Source organism: Neofelis nebulosa, chromosome 2 (assembly GCF_028018385.1).
Source record: "Neofelis nebulosa isolate mNeoNeb1 chromosome 2, mNeoNeb1.pri, whole genome shotgun sequence".
Taxonomy (NCBI): domain Eukaryota; kingdom Metazoa; phylum Chordata; class Mammalia; order Carnivora; family Felidae; genus Neofelis; species Neofelis nebulosa.
Genome location: NC_080783.1, coordinates 3,008,954 through 3,031,731, shown reverse-complemented (window position 1 = coordinate 3,031,731; position 22,778 = coordinate 3,008,954). Strand labels below are relative to the sequence as shown.

General features: G+C 52.7%; 1 protein-coding gene and 1 long non-coding RNA gene across 6 annotated transcripts in view; one reads left to right on the top strand and one right to left on the bottom strand.

Annotated features, from left to right (window-relative positions):
• UBE2F (ubiquitin conjugating enzyme E2 F (putative)) overlaps positions 1–10,160 on the top strand; it is a 54,044-nt gene extending 43,884 nt beyond the window's left edge. For all 5 annotated transcript variants that reach the window (XR_009253689.1, XM_058699710.1, XM_058699698.1 and 2 more), the window contains 4 exons: positions 1,172–1,229; positions 3,403–3,435; positions 5,973–6,035; positions 9,485–10,160. Coding sequence is in view for 4 of the 5 variants with exons in the window: in XM_058699710.1 (XP_058555693.1) it covers positions 1,172–1,229; positions 3,403–3,435; positions 5,973–6,035; positions 9,485–9,535 (205 nt within the window). In the remaining variant the exon portion in view is untranslated. The remainder of the gene's footprint in view (positions 1–1,171; positions 1,230–3,402; positions 3,436–5,972; positions 6,036–9,484) is intronic.
• LOC131494978 (uncharacterized) lies at positions 10,064–22,770 on the bottom strand. Its single transcript, XR_009253698.1, has 2 exons — positions 22,683–22,770; positions 10,064–10,201 (listed from the first exon to the last, which is right to left on the bottom strand). It is a non-coding gene; the product is annotated as an uncharacterized LOC131494978 (long non-coding RNA).
• Positions 22,771–22,778: the final 8 nt, after the last annotated feature.

The following is a 22,778-nucleotide window of genomic DNA, read 5'->3' as shown; positions in this document are numbered from 1 at the left end:
GATCGTATAAACACCAGGACCTGGCAGGTGGTTTCCAGAAACGTACTCGGATCTGTACAGGTTTCATGTCAGGCACAGGCCTCTGCGGGGCAGAGCCTTCCTTTTAAGGCTCAGAGTGAGTGGTAGTGGTCAATTTAAGGTTTTGTTTATTCCAACAAATCTTGGGCAATTAAGATTACAGCATATTTATATTTTCTCCTGACTGTAATTGATTTATCTGAACTTGAACACACTGCGATTCAAAAATTCTGTTCACAGTAACAGTTAAGACCCAGACAGCCAGATACTGAGAGCCTGACACCGACATGTGACCTTAAGAAATGTTAGGTACGGATCAGAGCAACGGTGCGATACAACTCAGCAATGCCAAACTGAGTTTTCCCCAGAAAGGAACTTGGCAATGAATTGTAGTTTTTCAAAGTATGGAAAAATCATTTATGTGAGAGTATCGAATGGCATTCATAGCTGGTGGAACCGTGATGAAAAGGACCCTGAGGTCCAGCTTGAGAGATAGGGCCTCACGGTACCTCCAGAGCCGTGTGCCCCTTCTCTGAACACGGTCCTCCCACCCACCCACTGCTGAGGGCCATCCGGAGGTTTGGGTTAATCCACCTTTATCCTTCATTTTCTCCTTTGGAGCTTTTTAAAGACAAAAACAGACAGGGTGTGAAAACGTGCGCTAGGAGCTGTCGTCAGGGTCAACCCGCAGCCCCCAGCGAGCTGCCCGGGTGCGGAGGACCATCATTCCCCATGCCCTTGGGCGTGTGGCCGCTGCGCGCCGTGCCTTCTGTCCTCCGTCCGTCGGAGAGATGGCCGTGCCTCCCTCGTGGGCCGCGGAGGCATCAAGTGAGGTCAGGGTCGTTCTGACACACGCGTAGGAGGCCCTGAGCACTAGGTTGACAGGTGCGCGTGGTGTCTTAACTTAAGCTCCCGCGTGCGTCCAGGATTAGAGCCCTGCGTGGACAGGCAGCAAGGATGGCACGAGAGTTGGCCTTGCGGGTGTAGGGCCTCAGAGGTGGGGAAGGCCCGCGGCAGCGAGACGGAGGCTGCGAGGCCACGGGGGAGACGTGGGGCACGGGCGGGGCGGGGCGTGGCGGCAGCGTCCGGCACGTCAGCGGCTCACGCGACCGGAGGCTGCCCTCGCTGACCACTGCGCCCTTCTGCGTTTCAGTTTACTGAGAGAACATTCGATCGACGGCACCGGCTGGGCTCCCACAAGGACGTTAAAGGTAGAGTGCAGGGCCCTGCTCCGCGGGCCCGGAGGCCCCTCCCTCCGGGAACCGGTCTCCTTGCCGTCCTGTCCACAGCCTACTCCCTCCTCAGCCCCTGCCCGCCTGCCCGCCAGGGGTGATCGGCCCAGCATCTGCCCCGGCCGGTTCCTCTGCCCCCAGTTCTCTCCGGGGCAGTGGGGCGTTCACGTTTTCTCCGCTCACCTCTCCCCTGTACCGTTTGTGCCTCAGCTCATTCACTGTTCTTCTCTTCCTCCGTCCCCAGTCTTGTGAGGTGCCTCACTCTCAGAGGAGAAGGGAGGAGAGCAGCCGGGCGGGTAGAGGGGAAGGAGGGAAAGGACGGATGCGGCCTCTGTTCCAAGTTACAGGGAGTTACAGGGAGCTAGCTGGGACAGGCAGTGGGTGGCAGGACAGCGGCCAGGTTTGCCCTGAGGGAGGGGAACGGGGAGCTTGCTTCTGTGTAGGCTTGAGTTGGTTCTGGTGGTGAGCGTTACGGGTACCCCAGGAGACCACCGGCTGTGGCTTCACCTCGAGGCTGTCCTGCCGTGGCATCTGTAGGACGCCTGCGCTTTGCTTGCCGCCTGATCTTTTCGTCAGAAGCAGTCAGAGCTACCGGCCAGCGTTCGCTCCGTAGTGCACCTGACTCCTGCCGTCGTTTCTGATGGGACACGAAACACGCAGCCGGAGCCCTTGCCCTGGCGCTGGGTTCCCAGCCTGCGCTTCCCTCAGCCCGAGGCTCGGTCATCTGGACCAGGCCCGTTTTCCTTGGTGACCGTGTCCTGCTCTGACACTGACCGTCATACCAGCTCAACCCGAAAGGGTCGTGGGCGTCCCATCAGCGTGTTTGGGACGCTCTGAGACTGGCGGGCACGTTGCACCGTGCCGTCTTCCTCCCTGTTCCCTCCCCTTCTCTTCCCGCGTCTCAAGAGCGGGGTTTTCTCACACATGTTAACTTTGGCTCAGTCACGCACGGCTTACAAAAGCTGTCCTAACTAAAACCACTCGTAAGTCCAAGTCTGTGCCAGATGCACAAAAAATAAGCATGGCTGGCAAGCGAGATGCTGCATGGGATGCTGTCCCTTGGGTCACAAGGGGGAGCCCGGGCAGGCCTGGGCCACGTGTGTGCGGGGCCCTCTCCCCACCATCCTTCACACATGAACTCTCTGGGCCCTGCCTGTGGAAACAGCTGCTGGGGATGAACTGCCCTCATTCGTTATATGCCTACTTACTGGTTCATCTCCCAGAGACCATCCTCACCCCCGTCCCCTGCTCTTAGTGGAGGACACTGAGGCCCAGAGAGGCGTGCGTGGGCCACAGTGGCCCACAGGTGACTGACTGCACCGGCTCTGGGGCCCTGTCTAATGCTGTGCGTGACCACACCTGGAGGGGGCAGCACCAAGTAGGCCCTTTGGGGGAGGGGCCCAGGGAAGGAGTTTGGGGCCCTGTCCTGGAGTCGGAGGCCGGAGGACACCGCGCACTTCCACAGGCCCGACCGTGGATCCTCCCGAGGTGTGGTCTGAGTATCGCCTGGGGCTGAGAATCAGCCTAAAAAAAGACAAGGCTGGAGCTGACGGCAAAGAAGGCTGAAAGGGAATCTGTGGTTGAGTCACAGATGGCCAGTCACTCCAGAGCGAACACAGTGGTTTTCCGTTTTGTTTTAATGGAAATTTCTGATCTTCGAATGTTAGGAAACGTTACTAGCCTTCCTTGATTTTTGAAATAATCAGAGCAAAATTGTTAGGAGGCCCGTGGGACCACGGGTAATGAGCTTACCTGCAGTCCCCAAGAGGCCACAGATGCAGAAACAACAAATTTTATTGTAAAGATGACTCTCCAGAAGTCTGGACTACATGAGAGGGTGGCGAGGACGAGATGGTGTCGGTGGGTTTCCCCTGAGCAGATGCCCCTGTCTTGGGCTGGGCCTCACCCGAGGGCACTTCACATGGTCCTTGATTCTGTGCTTCCTGCCCATACTGCTCACCACCACATTCCCAGAGCCTGTTGTCACACTGAAGAGAAGTTGTTTTTTTTTTTTTAAGTTTCCGTCTTGGGAAGAACAGAGCACGTGGAGGATAAATTCTGACATGGTGCAATCCCGATCTCTTTGTCGCGCGTTTGAAAGACTTAGTGCACGAGAGCCTGAAACTTGTTTCTTCTTTCTTTCTCGTTCCAGGATGTTGTTTGGGGATTAAACTCTTTGTTTACTGTAAGTACATTGACCAGAATCCCGAGTTTTTCTTGATTACTCTGCCTCCTGGTTTTAAACATCCCGTTAAGGATCACACAGAGGGATTGAAAACACAGTGCCCTGAGCAACATGCTGACCCCCTCGTTTCTGTCATATTCTTACTAGTTAGAGGAACAGTGACACGGGAACTGAGGGGGCTTTGGGGTAGCACATGGGGAAGGGGGCCCTGGGAGCCCTGCTGGAGTGGCTGTCTCGGCCCTCTGGGGCCGGGGTGGGGGCTGGTGCCATTCTGCTTCGTGTGGGCGGCCGTTCCTACGGGGGCACCTGGCCCGGCCCCACTTCATGTGTGTCCTCACCGGCAGCCCTCTTCCCTCCCACATGTCCTGGTTTGGGTGAAGGCGTATGTGGTCACACGACTTCTAGACTTTTCACAAACCTAGATCCGTAGAGTTTTTGTCTCCTCAGTGACCAGCTGCCCAAGTTTACTATCCTCAGAAAACAGCATGTCACAGGCAGGGGCTGGAGGGCAGGCAGGGGGCATGGGGAGAAGCTAAAAGCTCGTATTTGAACTTTTTATATAATATTCTTTTGACTTTTTACATTTTGGTCATAAAAGAGCTTTCTCTAAAAGAAATAAGCTTCAGGGGCGCTTGGGTGGCTCAGTCGGTTGAGCGTCCGACTTCGGCTCAAGTCATGGTCTCACGGTTCCTGGGTTCAAAGCCCCGTGTTGGGCTCTGTGCTGACAGCTCAGAACCTGGAACCTGCTTCGGATTCTGTGTCTCCCTCTCTCTGCCCCTCCCCTGCTTGGGCTCTGTCTCTCGCTCTCAAAAGTAAACATTAAAAAGAATTTTTTTAAAGAGATAAGCTTCAGAGATCTGTCTCTGCGGAGGGGGATAAAAGCTGTGATACTTTTAAACTCAACGTCCATGAAAATGAGCCCATCCTGGTCAGCACACAGAACGGCGGGGTGTTGGAGGGGCAGCTTCCTGGCGCCACGGCAGGAGTGTGACGCAGCATCCGGGATCACGGTGCTCTGCTCTTACCTTCAGCAAGAATAAAAAGCCGCGGAGCCTCGAAATTAGGCCCTCAAGCTCCCGCCTCCCTTTGCCTTCTCCTGTGATGTCCCGGGTAACCACCTGCGGCACCAGCCACAAACCCCGCAGCTTCTGGCTTCGGCCCCCCCTTAACCTAACCCTGAGAAGGCAGCGCTCAGGGGCACCGAGCCTCTGTCATTTGCTTGTGATTGTGGTTTGGCTTTTCCATTGCTGTGTATGGTTTACTTCTGAGCCGTGAGGGCTGCAGCATGAGGGAAAATCCACCCAGCTGGTCGTGCTGCTGCTGCTTTGATTTAGCTCTTAATCTAGTGCAGCCCCCCATCTCCAGTGCTCCAGGCCTCCCCAATTCTGAGGAGCCAACCAGAATTGCTGATGAAGCCCGATGGTTATTCCAGCCGATGTACTCGTTTTAGGTCAGATACGTGGTAAGGAAGACAGAGAATTTTGTGTGTCTCGTGGTCTTTATATGCATCAGGTATCTCGTGTGTGTGCTTTGTATTTTTGCCAGGGTCTGGGACTTAGAGTTGATCTATTACAGAGCATAGAGGCCTCTGTGATTTCCTTGCAATATTTGTGACATATTGGTCATACCTTGTTATTTATTCCTAAGTCAGAAATACAGTCCCCAAACTTAACGTTTCTCCTGAAGAGAAGTACAGGTGTCTTTGCAGTGGCCACGATGGCTCTGGAAAGGAGGGACTTCTCCGAAGGACAAATGTCACTACCTTGGTTTTTAAGAAGAGGTATCGGGCCATATAGAGATAAGGCACGGCCTCTGATTTGAAATCTTTGAGGAGAGAGGAGTAGCTATTCCAGAGTTTTCTTTTTTAAGATTTTGTTTTTTTTAAGTAATGTCTCCGCCCAACCTGGGGCTCAATCTCACAACCCCAAGATCAAGAGTCACGTGCTCCACTGACTGAGCCCCCCCAGAAGCCCCCCAGGATTTTCTGAGGCAGAAAGGTCTGCGGGGATGGGCCTCCTGGCACTGTGGCGCTCACTTGGGCTCCACACGCCATTCCTGCTGGGTATGAGTGCCGTGCTGTGAAGGAGGGTTAATGGATAAAGAGAAGATCCAGTTAAGGTCAGCCTGGAAGGAAGCCACAGACTTGCAGCGGCAGAGATGTTCATCACAAAGTAAAGCAAGAAATGAGTTTTTGAAGACAAGAGTGGGATTTTTATTCGGAAATGCTAACGAGAGTGGCTCTTTATCAAAAGTAGCATTAGAACTTAATGCGGTCACCATCCTCCATTTTCACCAAACTTTTGGACAGTTGTATGTAAACATCCCCAGTCCTTCAGTCAGCCGTTCGCCCACATTTTGAAGAAGACACCCACACGTTCGGCACGCTTCCGTCCCGAGAGCCGTGAGCCGTGATGGAGTTTCTCTAGCTTGTCCCGTGGCTGATTAGCTTCCCGTCTCCTGGTTCGTAAAGTGAACACGTGTGACAGTGGAAGAACGGGTTCTTGCCATGGTTTACTTTGAGTTTTTCTCTCTTTAAGGATCTTTTGAATTTTGATGATCCGCTGAATATTGAGGCTGCAGAACATCACCTGCGGGACAAGGTAAGCTCGCCGCAGCGCCCTGGGTTGGTGGCTTTCTGTCTCTTGAGCAGATAAACAAGAGGCTGAGAATGTAGGTCTGGCCTGCAATTTAAAGCCATCGATAAGCAATTGGTGAGTAATGTCTGACCCAAGGTCAGACAGAAGGGTTTTTATTAGATGTGGTTTCCTAGTAGAATTCAATCTGCGGGATTTAAAGCCAGTAACTGTCAGTTTTCCTGACGAACCGTGTGGGGCCCAGCGATCACCATCGCCCTGCCCGTCCTCCCGTTGCACTTAGGCTCATACGCTCGCTTTGCGGTTTGGTTTTGCTCCAGCATAATTGGATCCCGTTTATTACTCTTAATCTTCAATTCCTTTTTTTTTTTTTTTTAACTTTTTTTCCTCCAAGTCTGTGAATAAACCATCACTCACTCATTTTAGGAACTAATGGTCCATAAAATGGCTCTACTGTACTTTTTTCAACCATTTCATTGTGGGCACTCAGGTTTTTCCCATGTTTTTTCCCCCCAACTATGACGGTAATGCAATAAATATCCCTTGTACGCACATCCTTAAAAGCACACGAACAGAGTGTAGGAGCAGGAGTCAGGGTGACGGCCCTGTGACTGAGACGGGGCTGTGAGAGACTGATCGGCTTTAGTTGGGGCCAAGCCAACCAGCCAGTAAGGCCTAAGCAGACGCAGCTGCAGGGCTAACTTGGTTCAGTCGTGGAGCCTCGAGTTGCATTTTCTGAACCAGATTCCTCCCTGGTGAGCCCTCCGCACCCCAGAAGTTAGCCACCCAGCGCTGTTCCCAACACCCAGCCTGAACATGTGAGGTTCTAAATGCTGCGCTTAAGAGCGGGTGCTTCTGTGTACGTGAGGCCTGCTGCGTGTGTGTGCCAGAGTGTGTGCTGTTCCCTACAACCTCGGGCAGAGGGGCGAAGAGAGGTGCTGCCTCAGCAGGGCCCCAAAGGGGGGCAGGAGTGCCCGCGAGAGCCGCGCCCCCCAGCACGGATCTGACACAGGCTCACGAGACCGTGTGACGGGCACAGCAGGGGCCAGTGAGGCGTAAAGTGGGACCGCGGGGTCCGTGGGAGCTTCCGGTCAGGCAGAGGAGGCTGGGAGCGGCAGGAGCCTTCAGGAGGAGCCGGGGTGCGCGGGCCCCGGGCAGGGGTGCCCCCCGGCTGCTCTCACGGCTTGTGCTGCTTGGCAAAGCCTTGGTTTGTCCGCTGCACCGACGAGCCCTTGCGGGTGTGCTCAGGGCCCCATTCACATTGTCACTCCACTTGTCGCTGTCCCTGACAAGGGCTTCCCCACTCAACACTGTGTCTTATAGAAACCTAGTCAGGGGGAGAAAGGGCTGATAATGGGAATACTTCCAGGGCCACGTGGAGAAAGCCCTGTTACCCGTGGCCTATCCGTTTATTTCTCTTGGAAGGTTGCTTTCCATTCTTTGGATGAAATAAGGGGAAAACTTGGCGTTTATAAGCTCTCAGCCCCAGTGAGCTGGACCTAAAGTCCTCCAACAGTGATGCCTCCACATGAATTCTAGGAAGTGCCCCAGCCCCACCCACGTCCTTATGCCGAGTCATGATGACAGTGACTGAACTTTTCTCGTTACTTTATTTCGTGGCCATTGTTCCTCTAAAGTTTCATGGTGGCCACTTCAGTGCCAGGTGAGGGGCTAATAACACTCAAGGATCTGTTGATGCACAATCACTGTCCCCAGGGAGTGCACGTGCTAGTGAGCAGAGGGGGTGGGCGTTGGTGGCGCAGGAGGCGGTGAGGTGATGGGTTCCCTGTCGTATGTAGGGTCCTCAGAGAAAGCCTTTCTGATAAGATGAGTAGAGATCTGGTGTGAACCAAATGGATATCAGGGAAGAGCATTCTGGAGTGTTGACAGCAGCGCAAAGGCCCTCAGGCGGGAGTGTGCTGGGGTGTTCGGAGAAGACTTAGAGCAGAGTTGCGGGACAGCCGTGACATAGAGAGCAGCAGCAACCTTGGGTGGCCTTTCCGGACTCTGTCCCACACACTTCTCAAAGACCGTTCACTCCCCTGTTAATCTCCACGAGGGAGGGACTCTTGTTATCCCTGATTTGCTGCTGGGGAAGTAGGGCCACCAAGGAGGTGAGAGACTTGCCGGGAAGGGGCAGAGCCCAGGATGTGAACCCAGGCACGTGGGCCTTGCTCGGTGGGCCCTCGGGCAGGGGCGGAGGTGGGATGCACGAGGGCCTCCTGGAGGCCGTGGGCTCCAGCTTCGCCCCGGGTGAGGGGAGAGCACAGGGGGTAAGAGAGCAGAGGCAGTTTTGGTCTCGAGGGCTGGACGGGGTGGGGGTGCCCGTGGGGTCCTCACATCCTGCGAGCTTTGGTTGCGGCCCCTCAGGCGCTGACAGTACTGCTGGCCTCTGGGTGCTGTGGGAATGGCCAAGTCGGGGCCGCCGGGAGGGCCGCCAGAGCGCCCCACTTGCGTCACCAAACCATTCCCAGACCCTTAAACCAGGAACCCGCCGACCTCGAAAGGGTCACTACGTGAGTGGAGTGTGGGCAGAGGAGGAGCTGCTCGGGCCGGGACTGGCCACCAGAGGGTGCGGTCCTCGCAGGGCCCCCCAGGGGCCCTGCTGTGCTCCAGACGACGCGCTGCGGGAAGGCACTGCTGCAGGGCGGCCCCTTGCTGTGTTGTAGGAGTTAAGAGGGGTGAGGTCTGCCTGTCCGATCACAGCGTCCCCGCGCTGAACACGTGTGTTGTGAGGTGGGCGCGTAGCCGCAGGGCCCGGGACCTCGGGCGCTAAGCTTAGAGCAGGCCTGAGGGACACGCCTGGGGTGCTTCCTGCCTGTGCCGGCCTGGAGGTGCTGAGGGCCACGCCGCCTCTCTTCAGCGGATGTGTCGGGCTCTGCCTGGCGCCAGGGAGGGGCCCCTGCCGCAGGCCCACCCCTTGGCACAGCCGTCCCTCGGATGGCGGGCCACACTCGTGCCGTGAGAAGTGGGTACGTTTCCAGTAGGCAGCAAGGTCTGCGGGGGTCGTCCTAGGAATTCCGATCTGGACGTGGGTCTTCGGAGAGCAGCAGCTGGGACTCACCCCCAGTTGTGGTCAAGAGCCCTGTCCTGACCTCCGTTGTCCCCTTGACCACACTGTGGGCCACAGTCTCCCCATCTGCAAAACCAAGGGTCTTAGGCTCCCTTCCGCTCGGAGATTCTGTGTTTGCGTCCCCACCCCCAGCCCTCCTGGCACGGCGTCCCGCCCACGGCGGACACCCGGAGTAGCAGGGAAGTGGCTCTCGGCTCCTCGGGCCTCTGGTTGTCCTGCGGCCGTGGCAGCTGGCGGCCGGTGGGGCCAAGTCCTGCCGGCGCTCTCCAGAGCACGCAGCGGCTCCTTGGCTCGGGTGGGTCCCACGTGTTCCGGAAGTGGTGCTTCCCTCACTAACTCGCTCCCTCCTGTTCCTTCTCCCCCGATCCCTCTCGCTCCACAGGAGGACTTCCGGAATAAAGTGGAAGATTACATTAAGCGTTATGCCAGATGATAGGAGGAGGAGACGGTGGGGCTGTGGACTGTGTGTTGTAGGCTCGTCCCCAACCGCAACCAAAAGGGAGCCTCCTCCCCAGCCCTCGCGCTCCCTCAGACCCCCGGGTCGTCCGCATCCTGTGACCACGCTGTCCCGAGGAAGAGCCTCTGCACGACCGCCCATTGTAGATGGAGAGTCCCACATAAACACAGCAGGAACATGTGTCTGGGGTCCGAAAGAGTTGTCTGCTTACCTTAACATGTTTACTTTTTGGAAACTGTACTGTATAGGCTGTTGATGAGATTCCTGAGCAGTTGTCATGAACTCAGAGTTGAGGCTAGTGCTTGCTTTGTCCCCTTTTCCCCAAGCCCTTCCCCCCCGCACACGTGATGCTGGTGATGTGCTCAGTGTAGCTCGCAGGTGGGCCCTAAGAAGCCCGCTACACACTGTGATTGGATGCAGATTCTCTCAGCTCCTTCCTGCCGACGTTGGTCCTGCCTACCTGTCATGAAGCTTCCCAGAATGCATAGTCATTCACTGTAGATCTCTTACTGAAATGCGTATTTTATTTAATGTAAGTATATTTTGGAACAGATTTGTAATTTGTACAATTTAATGCTTTAATTATTTTTTTCTATCTTCATTTAGTTTGTATTTTCATTGTATAGAGCAGACAGGAAGATGCTGGGGAGAAATACAAAGAAAACATGAAAGACACATTATTCCTTCTGTCCAAATGAAACAAGAATTTGGCTTCTAAAAAATCAACTCTTTGGGGTCCAGTTGGGGCGAGGAAGTTTTTGGAACCTTCTGAAGCTAGATCTGGGTGGTTTAAAACAAAAGGCAGGGAGCCCTTTCCCACCTGCTGCCCAGAGGAAACCGGCCAGAGCCCAGATCAGGCAGGGGCTTGGTGTCTCCACAGTGGCCTTGTGGTTGCGAGCCAGTAAGCAGTGCCAGGGGGCCTCGGGTCCTGAGGGAATCAGCCACCCATGTCTCCTGCCCCTGAGACCGTGCCTGTGGCCTTCTGAGCTTGCTGTGTTTCCGGGCCATCTGCAGGGAGCCTCCTAGGGCCTTGCAGGGCTGGGAATCAGCGGCAGCATCCAGCCAGACTCAGGCCAGTGCACTTCAGAGGAAGAAAACTAAGGAGGCAGGTGGCTTTACTCCAGCAGTTAGATATCTGTCTGACCCAGTGAAATCAAATGCAAAATACATAATTGTAGGGTTTTCACCTGCTGCCTGCCTGGCATAGTCAAGTTTAACAGCCTCCTCTGACCTCTGGATCCCCCCTCTCTGCCATCTCCCCAGCCTGGTGTGTTTTTCCTAGTTTATAATGCAGTATCTGATTATGAGATCAGTGTGTCCTAGAGATGGGCAAGGAGGGAACGTGAGCCATGCTTCCTTCCCATTTGTAATCAGGAATTGTGCCCGTTGGACTGAGGGGGCCCTGACCGATCGGCCACACCTCTGGTGCACAGCGCAGGAAGAGTGGGGCCGGATCGAGGGCATGGTGGCAGCTGGGAGGCTTGGGGCCTGTGAGGAGGACAACAGTAACCCTGCATCCTGGAGCCTGGAAGAGGCACTGAAGCTTACACACTAATTGGAGCAGGACACAGGGCAGATCAGCAGCTGGCCTGCCCACACTGTGGCCTGAGTTCTGCCCCTGTGATCCAGGCCATGCGGTTCTGTGCCTGGGCAACCCCAGGCTTGAGTCGTCCTATCTCACGGCTGTCCGAGCAGCTCCCAGGCTGCACGGCTGGTGGTGCAGACGGAGGTGGAAGAAATGACTCCAGAGCCCATGGTTGAATGGAAATCTGCACGTTGTAGTAAAAGAGTACCTTCTGGACGAGACTGGAAGGTACGGCTGCTAATTCTGACCTCAAAATATTTGCGCAATAGAGAAATACTTTGCTTATCAGAGATCAATTAATTCCTCAGAAATGACCTTTCCCCGTGACAAGATCATCCTTTTCTGTCCGGTGCAAATCCCTCCGAGGCCTTGCCTTCCCCCATCTTGGTAAGGAACACAGCCAGCCTGGCCCAGCCCATCGTGGTGGGGAAACAGTACTGCCCTGGGCACGTGGCCAGTGGGGCCCGGGGCATCTTTGGGTGGCTGCAGCACCCTGACTTGCGGGCCTTTTGGTTTCTTGGGAGTCTCCTCCCCCCTCGGGCCAAAGTAACATTTCTGACTCCAGTCCATGGGCTCCACCAGGCGGATGATAATTGGTGGTTTCCGATCTGCCAGGGGAGGGTTTCCAGTCCTGGAGCCAGATGGCATGGAGCAGGCCCTGGGAACAGGAAGCTCCGGGCTTCTCTGATGTCCACTGGGGTCCCCCTGGCTCTGAGGCGTAGCGTTTGGATGTCAGCAACACGTTTCCCAAGCACACTCGGCAGGAAACAGTTCCAGGGTAGACCGGTCGGAAGGCGAAGCTCACGTGTCTCGCCTCAAACACAGACTCCCTCTGAAGTCTTGGTAAGGAGCCAGGGCGAGTGCGTGAGTCTGGTGTTACGTACTGATCCTTTGCTGTGTTACTTCCGTCCTCTGTATTTGGCTGCTTGTAGAGTGCTGACCAGGGAGCGGCGTCTTGGGTTATGGTTAACAAGACACCCTGCTTTATCTACTGTCCTCCATAAGCACCAAAAGCCTTACAGGGCTGTTTATGGTTTCTACCGACTGCAGATTAAGCCGGGTTGTGCACCTGCTAGAGAAGTCTGCGGTGCAGAAATGACACGTGAAAGCTTTGTGAGGGCTGGTTCGGACTATTTGCAGTAGCTAAAACAGTCCGAATGCGTAGTCTTTAAAAGGAACATGTACCTTAGTGTTTGCTAGTTTAAATGTTTCAAGATGTCCAGGCAGATTTTCCTCTGCCCTCAGCCCCCCGGCCCCCACGCTTCTGTGAAACGCCCCCATGGGTGCAGAAGGCAACAGCCGCTGTCCCCGTGATTTGGCCAGAGCCGGACCAGTCCCAGCAGAGTCTCAGGCCACCTGGTGGCTGAGCCCGTGTGCAATCCTCTAACGGTAGCAGGAGCAGAGATTGGGCCGGGCTCTGGAGCGCCGCACAAAAATCCCAGAGCGCAAACTCCAACTCCCAGGTGGTGGTGCTCCCAGAGGAGGTGCCCCACTGCCTCCTGGGATTGCTGTAACCGCCCCCCCCCCCACCCCCACCACCACCGCTGTGAAGACAATCACAAATTCCTATTATGTCAGACTTCTTCCCGACGGGATGATCAAAATCAACCAGAATAGTTATTAATGTAAAATTCCAACCAGACGTCACAGGGAGCCACCAATCGCAGTCTTTAACGAGGCTCTTCTCAGCTCGTGCCGGCCAACCCGGGATCGTTTGCACTTTCGTTCACTTAAAAATGTTTTACCTTGGAAAGTCAGGTTTGCTACAAGTTTGTTATTCATCAAAGTGTCTAATAAAATGCTAATGTATAGATAGTCTTAGCAAAATAACGTATTTTAACTTTGCCAAAGAACTTGGGAAATGAGAGCATTTGTCGCTCCCTTCTTTCCTCCTGAAGTCCCGCCTCAAACAAGTCAACAGCTTGGAGGGGCTAATTTGGAAGGGTCCATGTTGCCCACTGAAGTCCCCACTCGTGGCCTGGGTTTCCATGGGTTACCAGAATCGATGGAGTGAAAGAACTGTGGTTTGAAAAAAGTTCTTCAAAAAGCCCAGTGATGAAGGCATTTGGGGACCTGGCCTTGTCAAGAATGTCTATTCATGTTAAGCTGTATAAAGAACTGAATTATACTCTTAAAAAAAAATCATCTTAGGGCTCATTCATTTCCATTGCCCAGTTCACTGAGCCAGAGTTCTTTGATAAATTCACTTTTCAGTTCATGTCAGGGCCAGCTGGAAGAAACCATGCTTGCCCAAGAGTTCCTGGTGCTGGAGGAGAGACGGGACAGCGCCCCAGCTCCACAGAATGGGGTGAATACTTGTCAGGGGCCAGGCGCCAGGAAGGACCAGCCGTGGGTGGCACGGCACCTCGTGCAGTCTCCCTGGTGAGCCTTCCCACCCAGCGGCGCTCTCCCTGCTCCGATGCCCGTGTGCAGCCTGCTCCGTCTCTGGCCTCGTACAACTGACTCCTCTGTGTTGCAGTTTTTCCTGTTGGGTTTTTATCACCTCCATGTCAGACCTCATTGACCCACCTGGTGCTCCCCAGCCGTGGATCTTATCAGATGTCTCTTTAAAAATGCATTCCGGCCTCAACGGCCCTGTTCACCTGTGTCCTGCCCACCCACCCCCCCAGTCCCAACCAGGGTGAGGCCGAGGGGCCCTAAGGTGGGTGCAGCACCGGGCATAGAGAACCGTGTTGTCTGTTTAGCCTCAAATGAGTCTGAGAGGACCTGACTCCCTGGGGTGGTTCTCGATGGGAGAACGGGGGAACGGGGGAGTCCAGTGGGCACGGATCGCACTGTGGTTGCTGTGCACCTCACCAGACCAGCCCGTGGTGTGTGACAAGGGCCACAGTTGATGCAGGAAGACCTGGCTGACGGCCCGGTGAGACCAGGACAAACCGGTGGGACGGCCTCCCCACATTCCCCCCAGCTTGCTGCGGGGGGGGGGGGGGGGGGAGGCACCTCTAATCTTCCCATCCCCTCCAGAAGAAGCCCCCCTGCACCTAGCACATGAGCCCATTATGACTGGCCCCCTGTCCACTGTGCCAGCCACTGCCCTGAAGACCCTGCCTGACCTCAAAGTGGGTCATGACCTTCGGGCCTTGTGACAAGGTCCACCTCCCTCTTGGGGCTCCTTCCGCGACTGAGTTCACATGGTGCCACTGCTGTGAGGCCTACCTTACAGGCAGGTGGACAGCTCCTGGGATAGCCTCACCTCGCCCAGGCTTCCAGGAGCACAGGGGGTGTGGTCTACAACTGGTTCCATATGTATTCCTGCCCGTCCGGAGTCAGGCAGCGCATGGAGCACGGGGCCTTGGCTTGGCCATCCCGTGAAAACGGAATCGCTTGTTACAATAGGGTTCCTAGGTGCTGAGTAAATCTAGCAGGACCTTCAGAGTCCAAGCACAGCAGATGCATAATGCCTGCTCAAGACAGCCCCCTCATTGGAAGCCCGGCGTGCTGCCTGGAGGCAGTGGCTGATGCCTCACAGGTGAGCGACCCACCCTTCTCTGAGAGCTGGCCGGTGCCGAGTCTGAACAGTCTGCTTTGCTGGAGCAGGTAGGACTGGAGAAAATACCGCAGAGTAGAAATAATACTGAGCAGATTCGGGCTGAACGGGACACTTTGAGTGTAGATTAAAAGGAACTTTTTCAGGGGAGAAAACCACATGTTTAGGGAAATGCAGTGAATTGCACTTTTGACTCGGAATCAAAGTCCCAAGGGGACAACAGGCTGAACTGAAAAGGCAACAGGATGGAGCCGTAACTGGCAAGACCTCCGCGGCAGGACAGGGCAGGGTCGATGCTGGGAAAACAGATCAATCATCTGGAGACAAATTTGGTCAGTTCTAGAGTGCAGAAGGGAACAACCATTATGGGGAAGATAACGGAAAGGACAGAGGGCACTTGCACTAGTCCAAGATGGGGTAACCGTCTTATTTGAACAAGCAAAATCCTGACAGTGTAGACAGAATTACAGTTTTCAGCCCTCGGCCAGCAGGCGGAGCAGGGCGGTGCTCCCTGAGTGAGACCTGCCCGGCCTCAGCCCGGGCAAGGGGAGACGCAGGTGGAATCCAGCAGGCACTGACCTTGAGACGGGACTAAGGATGTGGGGAGGCCACCGGAGCTAGAGTTCCCAGGGGAGAGGGCAGCACAGAGCGAGCTCTGGAGACCTGCAGCCAGGCCCTCAGACTAGCACACGCACCTGAGAAAACTACCCGAGAGTCGGGAGGAGCACCACCCGAAAGGAGAAGAGAAAATGACCCTGGGAGCTCGGACAAGAATAGTCCACGTTCCCACGAGCCAGAGTGGATGTGTGATCACCTGTGATCACAGTGCACTGCGGAGGGCACCAGCTCCGTGACAGGAAAACCGACACTAAAGGCTGCACGTGGTCCCGGCCAGATATCTTCAGAGCAAGCCTTAAAGGGATCGAGTCGTTTCAAAGGAACCGTGTCCCAGAACAAAGACAAATAGGAATTTTTAAATCCAGAGCCTGCCACCAGCAGCCCGGCCCAGAAGCCTCTGTCTCAGTAAGCCCGAGACTACCGGCCCCCCGTCCAGAGACACCAGGGAGGCCAGGCGGTACCTGCTTTTAAAAGGAATCCCGCGGGGCGCCGGGGTGGCTCAGTCGGTTAAGCGTCCGACTTCAGCTCAGGTCACGATCTCGCGGTCCGCGAGTTCGAGCCCCGCGTCGGGCTCTGTGCTGACAGCTCGGAGCCTGGAGCCTGCTTCCGATTCTGTGTCTCCCTCTCTCTCGGCCCCTCCCCCATTCATGCTGTGTCTCTCTCTGTCTCAAAAATAAATAAACGTTAAAAAAAATTTTTAAAAAAATAAAATAAAAAAAATAATAAAAGGAATCCCGCGACGCGCACCGGCCCCAGAAGCCCCCAGCCCCCGGGGGCCCGCGGCTGTCCAGAGCCCACTGGGGGCCCTCCACCACGACGGCCCAGCCACGCGAGCGTCTTCACCCCTGCAGACCCGAGCTCCCCTTTCCCCAGTGAGAGAGCGCGGTCTGCCCAGCCTGGGCAAGTGCCCTCTCCGCAGACGGCACCAGCGGGAGCCCCGGCAGCACCAAGCCCACCCCATAACGGCACGGGCTCTCCTGCTCCCGGGTGCTCCTCTACCCGCTTCAGATGCTGGGTCTCCCTCCTTTTCTGCCCCTCCCCCGCCCACGCTCCGCGTGTCTCTCTCTCTCTCAAAAATAAGCAAGATTTTGGGGCACCTGGGTGGCTCAGTTGGTTAAGCGTCCGACTTCGGCTCAGGTCACGATCTCGTGGTCTGTGAGTTCGAGCCCCGCGCCAGGCTCTGTGCTGACAGCTCGGAGCCTGGAGCCTGTTTCAGATTCTGTGTCTCCCTCTCTCTGACCCTCCCCCGCTCATGCTCTGTCTCTCTCTGTCTCAAAAATAGACGTTAAAAAAAAAAAATTTAAATAAAAAAAAAAATAAACAAGATTTTTAAGAAGGTTAGCTAAGGGGACTTCTACAAACAAAATGGAAATGATAAAAGGGAATATTTATAAATCATATATGATGATTACATTAAAAATATGCCGTTTGATACATGACAATGACATTTGAAAGTAGAGAAGGTCGAGGGAACAAAATGCAGGTGGGTTTCCTCACTCTACGGTAAAATGTTGACGCCAGTAGACTTTATAAATCCCACGTGTAAGATATATTAAAAAAGCAGCCACTAAGAAAAATACGCTAAAAACAAAAAAAACCCCAGTATGAAGTGCAGTGATATCAGCAAAATTGACAAAGAACTTCTGAAAACTTTCTCCCCCATAAAAGCAACAAGAAAATTGGCAACAATTCTCAGAGCCAGCTTTTCCAGAACTCTGGAAATTAATACCCAAAGGCAGTAATCGTAAGTAGAATTTACTTCAGTGATCTTAAGGATAAATCTCCGTAAGCACAGCAGATTTGTGCCACGTTAACTTACGCTGGCCCCAATTCCCACTCTGAGTCCACAGTAGCCTTAAAAACTAACAGCCCACGTTTGCAGTGAAAACCAGGAACACCAGTAATTCGGTAATTGCAGAGGGAGCGGAGCACGGCTGGAACTCCTTCAAAGCCTCCTTCCTGGAGTCTGTCATTCTTTAACAAATCTGATAGCGTTGAAACGCTATCTGTATTTGGTCAGAATCTGAAACTTTATGCCTCAAAGGAAATCACCAAGACAGTAAAAAGCCCACAGAATGGGAAGAAACATTTGCTAATCACATCTGATAAAGGTATCCAGAAAAAAAAAAAAAAAAAAAAAAAGAATTCTTACAACTGAGCAAATACAGGATGACCGAACTTAAAAACGGACAGAGGAGGGCCGCCTGGGCGGCTCAGTCAGTTAAGTATCTGACTCTTGGTCTCAGCTCAGACCTTGATCTCGGGGTTAGGAGTTCAAGCCCCACATTGGGCTCAGTGCGGGGCGTGGAGCCTACTTGAAATGAAAATGGACGGAGGATCTGGATAGATGTTTCTCCAAGGAGGGTATACAGATGGCCAATAGGCACATGAAAAGATGTTCAAAGTCACTAGTGGCAGGAAAACTTCCCATTCACTCCCCAATTCTTTGTTTTAAGTTGATTATTTTGAGAAAGAGTGTGTTGGGGGGGGGGGGGGAAGGGGCAGAGAGGAGGAGAGAGAGAATCCCAAGCAGGCTCCGTGCCCTCAGTGCAGAGCCTGACATGGGGCTCAGTCCCATGAACTGTGAGATCAAGACCTGAGCCAAAATCAAGAGTCGGGTGTTTAACGGACCGAGCCACCCAGGTGCCCCTTCACTACTCACTCGTGACACCAGACATGTGGGATTTTTCCCCCGCACAGACCAGTTCTCTGACACCAGCTGGGTATCTTACAATTCAGTTTAGTTCCGACACCTGTACCTGCCGGGAGCATCAGCTCCCACAGGTTAAGAGCTCCCCGTCCTACAAGACTGCCCCCCACCCTTCAGATGCCAGTCCCAAGTCCTGGCCTCTGGCACTTCTGACTGGCTGCATACCAAGGCTTCAGTGACCCCCTCCATGGGTTCAGTAATTTGCTAGAACACATCACAGACCTCAGGACAACTTTACTAGATTACAGGCTCATTATAAAATGAGACGACTCAGGAACAGTCACACAGAAGAGCTGCCTAAGTCAGGGTCAGGGGGAAGGGCACGGAAGATCTGTGTGCGCACAGATCCAGGAGTGTCCTCTCCAGGTGTGCACTCTCCCAGCACCCCACGTGTCCACCCGCCAGGACGCTCTCTAAACCCCTCCAGCCAGGGTTTTTACAGTGGCTTCATTATGCAGAGATGACTGATTAAATCACTGCCCGTTGATGCTTACGTCTCCTCCTCAGAGACTGGGGGTAGGAGTGGGGGCTCAAAGTTCCAACCCTCTAATCAAGTGACTGGTTTCCCCCCCCCCCACACCAAGCTTGAGTGTGGCAGAAAAGGGCTTGCTACAAATAACAAAATGTGTTCCTTTCACCTGTATTTCTGTCTCACCGAGAAATTCCAAGGGTTTTACGAGCTCTGTACCAGGAAACAGGGACAAAGACCAGACATACATTTCTTATTATATTCCACAATATCACCATTAGTCATTAGGGAAATGCAAATCAAGACCACTTCACAGCCACTAGGATGGCTAAAATAAAAGACAGTGACAAGGGTTGCTAGGGATGCTGGGAAATTGGAGTCCTCTACATTGCTGGTGCAATGCCCGTGCAGCCAGTTGTGAACACCTATGGGGACATTTCATCAAAAGTGAATACCAAGTGAACATAACAAGTTAACATGAAGCTACCATATTACCCAGCAATTCCACTCCTAGGTATATAACCCAGAGAACTGAAAATATATCTCCATGTAAAAATGTGTACATAAATGTTCAGGGAAGCATTATTCTTCATAGTTTAAAACCGGAAACCCAAATGTCTGTCAACTGATGAATTGGAAAACAGGATGTGGTATAGCCAGGCAAAGGAATAGTAATCATCAATAGAAAGGAATTATGGAAACGTGCTACAACCTGGATGGACCTCAAAGACATGAACACATCTGAAAGAAGCTATGGCTCCACATAAATGAAATGTCCAGAAAAGGCAAATCTATAGATACAGAAAGTAGCATTGTTGTTGCTGGGGGCTGTGGGGAGGAAGGAATGGAGACTGAATGCCAAATGAGTATGGTGTTCCTTTTGGGGGGTGACGAAAATGCTCTGGAATTAGTGATGATGGCTGCACAACCTTGTAAATATACTAAATTGTACACTTAAAATGTTCTTTAATGTTTATTTTAGAGAGAGAGACAGAGACAGAGACAGAGTGCTAGTGGGGGAGAGGCAGAGAGATAGGGAGACACGGAACCCGAAGCAGGCTCCAGGCTCTGAACTGTCAGCACAGAGCCCGACGTGGGGCTCAAACTCACAGACCGTGAGATCATGACCTGAGCCAAAGTCGGACACTTAACTGACTGAGCCACCCAGGTGCCCCAAATTGTAGACTTTAAAGGGGTGAATTTAATGTATGTGAATTAAAACGATTTTACAACGCTATTGACAAATCAAGAAGGAATACTAAAAAAAAATGTTTGAATAACCCACAGGAAGGCAAATAAAGAGAAACGGTGTTGAAAACCAGATGAAACAAACAGAAAACAGTAAGATGGTAACTTTAAGAGTCAACATTAAATATATGTAAATGAGCTAATCCACTGGAAGGCAAAGGCGGGCAGAATGGATTACTATAGTTTCGGAAGAGGTACGAACTTGTGAAAAACTGGAAAAAGCACCTCCTATCATTTACTACAACTGCATGTAGATCTACAGCGATCTCAACATTGTCAGATAAAACTGTATCTGCAGGACCCAACAACGTAAAATTTACAGTGCCTACCACTGTAATACAAAATTACAACCCCATACAAAATCACAGGTATGCAAGGAAGAAAATAAAACGCATGGCAAGGGGGAAAATCAGTCAAAAGGAGCAGACTCAAGAATGAGAAATATGACAGAATTAGTAGACTAGAGAATTAAAACAGTTCAAGAAGGTAGAGGGAAGACTGTTCATGTCGAGACATGGAAAATATACAAAAGACACAAATTCAACTTCCAGAAGAAAAATACATACCTGTGATGAAGAAAATATACTAGGTGGGCTTAACAACAGGTGATGTACTGCAGAAGAAAATATTCATGAACTTGAAGAAGATAGGACAGTAAAAACAGTACGGAATGAAACAACGGTGGGACCATAACTAGGGCAAAAAACAAAAGAACTTCACTGAGCTGTGGGACAACTTCACACACCCAATATACTTGTAACGGGGGGGGGGTCTTCAGAGGAGTAGGGAGGAGAAACTTATTTGAAGAAATAAGAGCCACTGGGTGGCTCAGTCGGTTAAACATCTGACTCTTCATTTCAGCTCAGGTCATGATCTCACGGTTTGTGAGTTCCAGCCCTTCCGTGCTGATGGCACGGAGCCTTCCTGGGCTTCTCTCTCTCCTCTCTCTCTGCCCCTCCTCCACTCTCTCTCTCAAAACAAATAAACCTTAAAAATGTTTAAACGTCAATAACAGAGCAAAAATATTAAAAGCAGGCAAGAAAGAAAGACACATAGTATGTAGAGGAACGAAATGACAGCAGATTTCTCATTGGAAACAATGCAAGTGAGAAAACAGTGGAGAAACATCTGTACTAACAGAAAAACATTCAAGCTAAAATTCTTTATCTAGAGAAAATATCAAAGATGGAGGCAAAATAAAGACTTTTCTCAGGGGCACCCGGGGGGCTCAGTGGCTTAAGCGTCTGACTCTTGATTTCAGCACACGTCCTGATCTCTTGGTTCTTGGGATCGAGCCCCATGTCAGGCTCTGCACTCAGCACCGAGCCTGCTTGGAATCCTCTCCCGCTCCCTCTCTCTCTCTCCCAAAATAAATAAATAATAACTTTAAAAAAGGACTCTTCCCATGCATGTAAAAACAGAAGTCCTATCAGCAGACTAGCCCTAGAAAAAAATTTTGAACAAAGTCCTCAGACACAAGGAATACGGTACGAAATGGAAATGAGGAACCACACCGGGGTTTCTCAGCCTCAGCACTATTGCCATTTTGGGACAGATTATTTGTTGCTGTGGGGGCGGTCCTGCGTGTTGTAGGAAATTAGAGGCTTCTACTCACTAGGTCCCAGAAGGACCTACCCCCAATTATGACAACCAAAATTATCTGCAGGCATTGTCCAACGCCCCTTGGAGAGAAGAGTCACTCCCAGTTGAAAATCACCGTATTAGATGGATTTTTTCTTTTGTTTCAAAATTTTTAACCCTTTATGCTTCTAAGCAATAATCAGAGGATTCCTATGCTCAGGCATTCAGCTTACTAATTTGCTGACTGTGTCTATTCTAGTCAGCTCATCTCTTGTGTTTTTAATTTTTTTTAATGTTTATTTTTGAGAGAGAGAGAGAGAGAGACAGAGCACGAGTGGGGGGAGGGGCAGAGAAAGGCAGACACAGAATCGGAAGCAGGCTCCAGGCTCCGAGCTGTCAGCACAGAGCCCAACGCGGGGCTCGAACTCACGGACCAGACCGTGAGATCATGACCTGAGCTCAACCGACTGAGCCACCCAGGTGCCCCACCCTTGCTCTCTCTTAAGCCCATGCCCTCCCATCTCCTCCAGGCCTCTGCCTCTTGTCTCTCATCTTCAGTTTTCTTGTTAGCTACCTCCCTGCAGTTTATAAACATGTTCAGTCTCTAAAATATTTCCCTTAATCTTGTAACCACTTTTTGTGGCTCCTTCTCCTTTCAAACTTCAGGAAACTGTTGGCCACGTTCTCAGTTCTTTCATATCCCATTCATCCGTCAACTCACTGTGCACTTTTCTGCCCTCTCCGCACTGCTGTACTCAAATTTCCCTTAGTAAATGCATCAGTGCTCCTAATTGTATACAGTAGACACTGTGCGGACGCCCTCTCCGCTGCACACTACACTCTCATCTGCTCTTGGCCATGCTCTCCCAATTCCCTTTCTTTTCCTCCTCTGCTGATAGTTCTTGAACTCCTGGGTGTCTCCTTGCTTCTTAAATTTTGCTGTGTCCTTTGCTATGGCTGCACGTTGCAAGAAATGAGCTCACTTTGCCAGCAAGAATGAAAGGAAATAAGGAACCCAGAAATATAGAGGCTTGCAGAGCTGGAAGAGACAACGCCTGGACCCCAACAGGAGGTCAAACCGAGAAAGTCTACGAAAAGCCAGTTAGAATTCACCTTCTTGGCAAAGCATTCCCGAATTCAAATTCTGGGTCCTTCACTGCCCGTGTGAACTTGGGCAAGGTGCTGAGCTTTTCCATACCGTACCTCAATTTCCCCATATATAAGATGGGGACGACAGTGCCTCCTTGACAGGCCGGCCCCGGCCCCAGCCCCGGCCCGGCTGCCGCGCGTATGGACCAGGGCAGAATCCAGAGAGGCGCTCACTCCCGCCTCCTAGCCTCCGTGACCGCGCCCCCTGTGACGCACACCCGTCACCTGACCTCCCTCAGCCAATCGGCATCTCACCTGTGCTGGCCCCGGACATTGGCCCGAGTGCAAAGCTCAGCCAATCCGGACGCCGCCCGGGCCTCGCGGCCCCGCCCCCTCCGCCGGGCCTCCAGG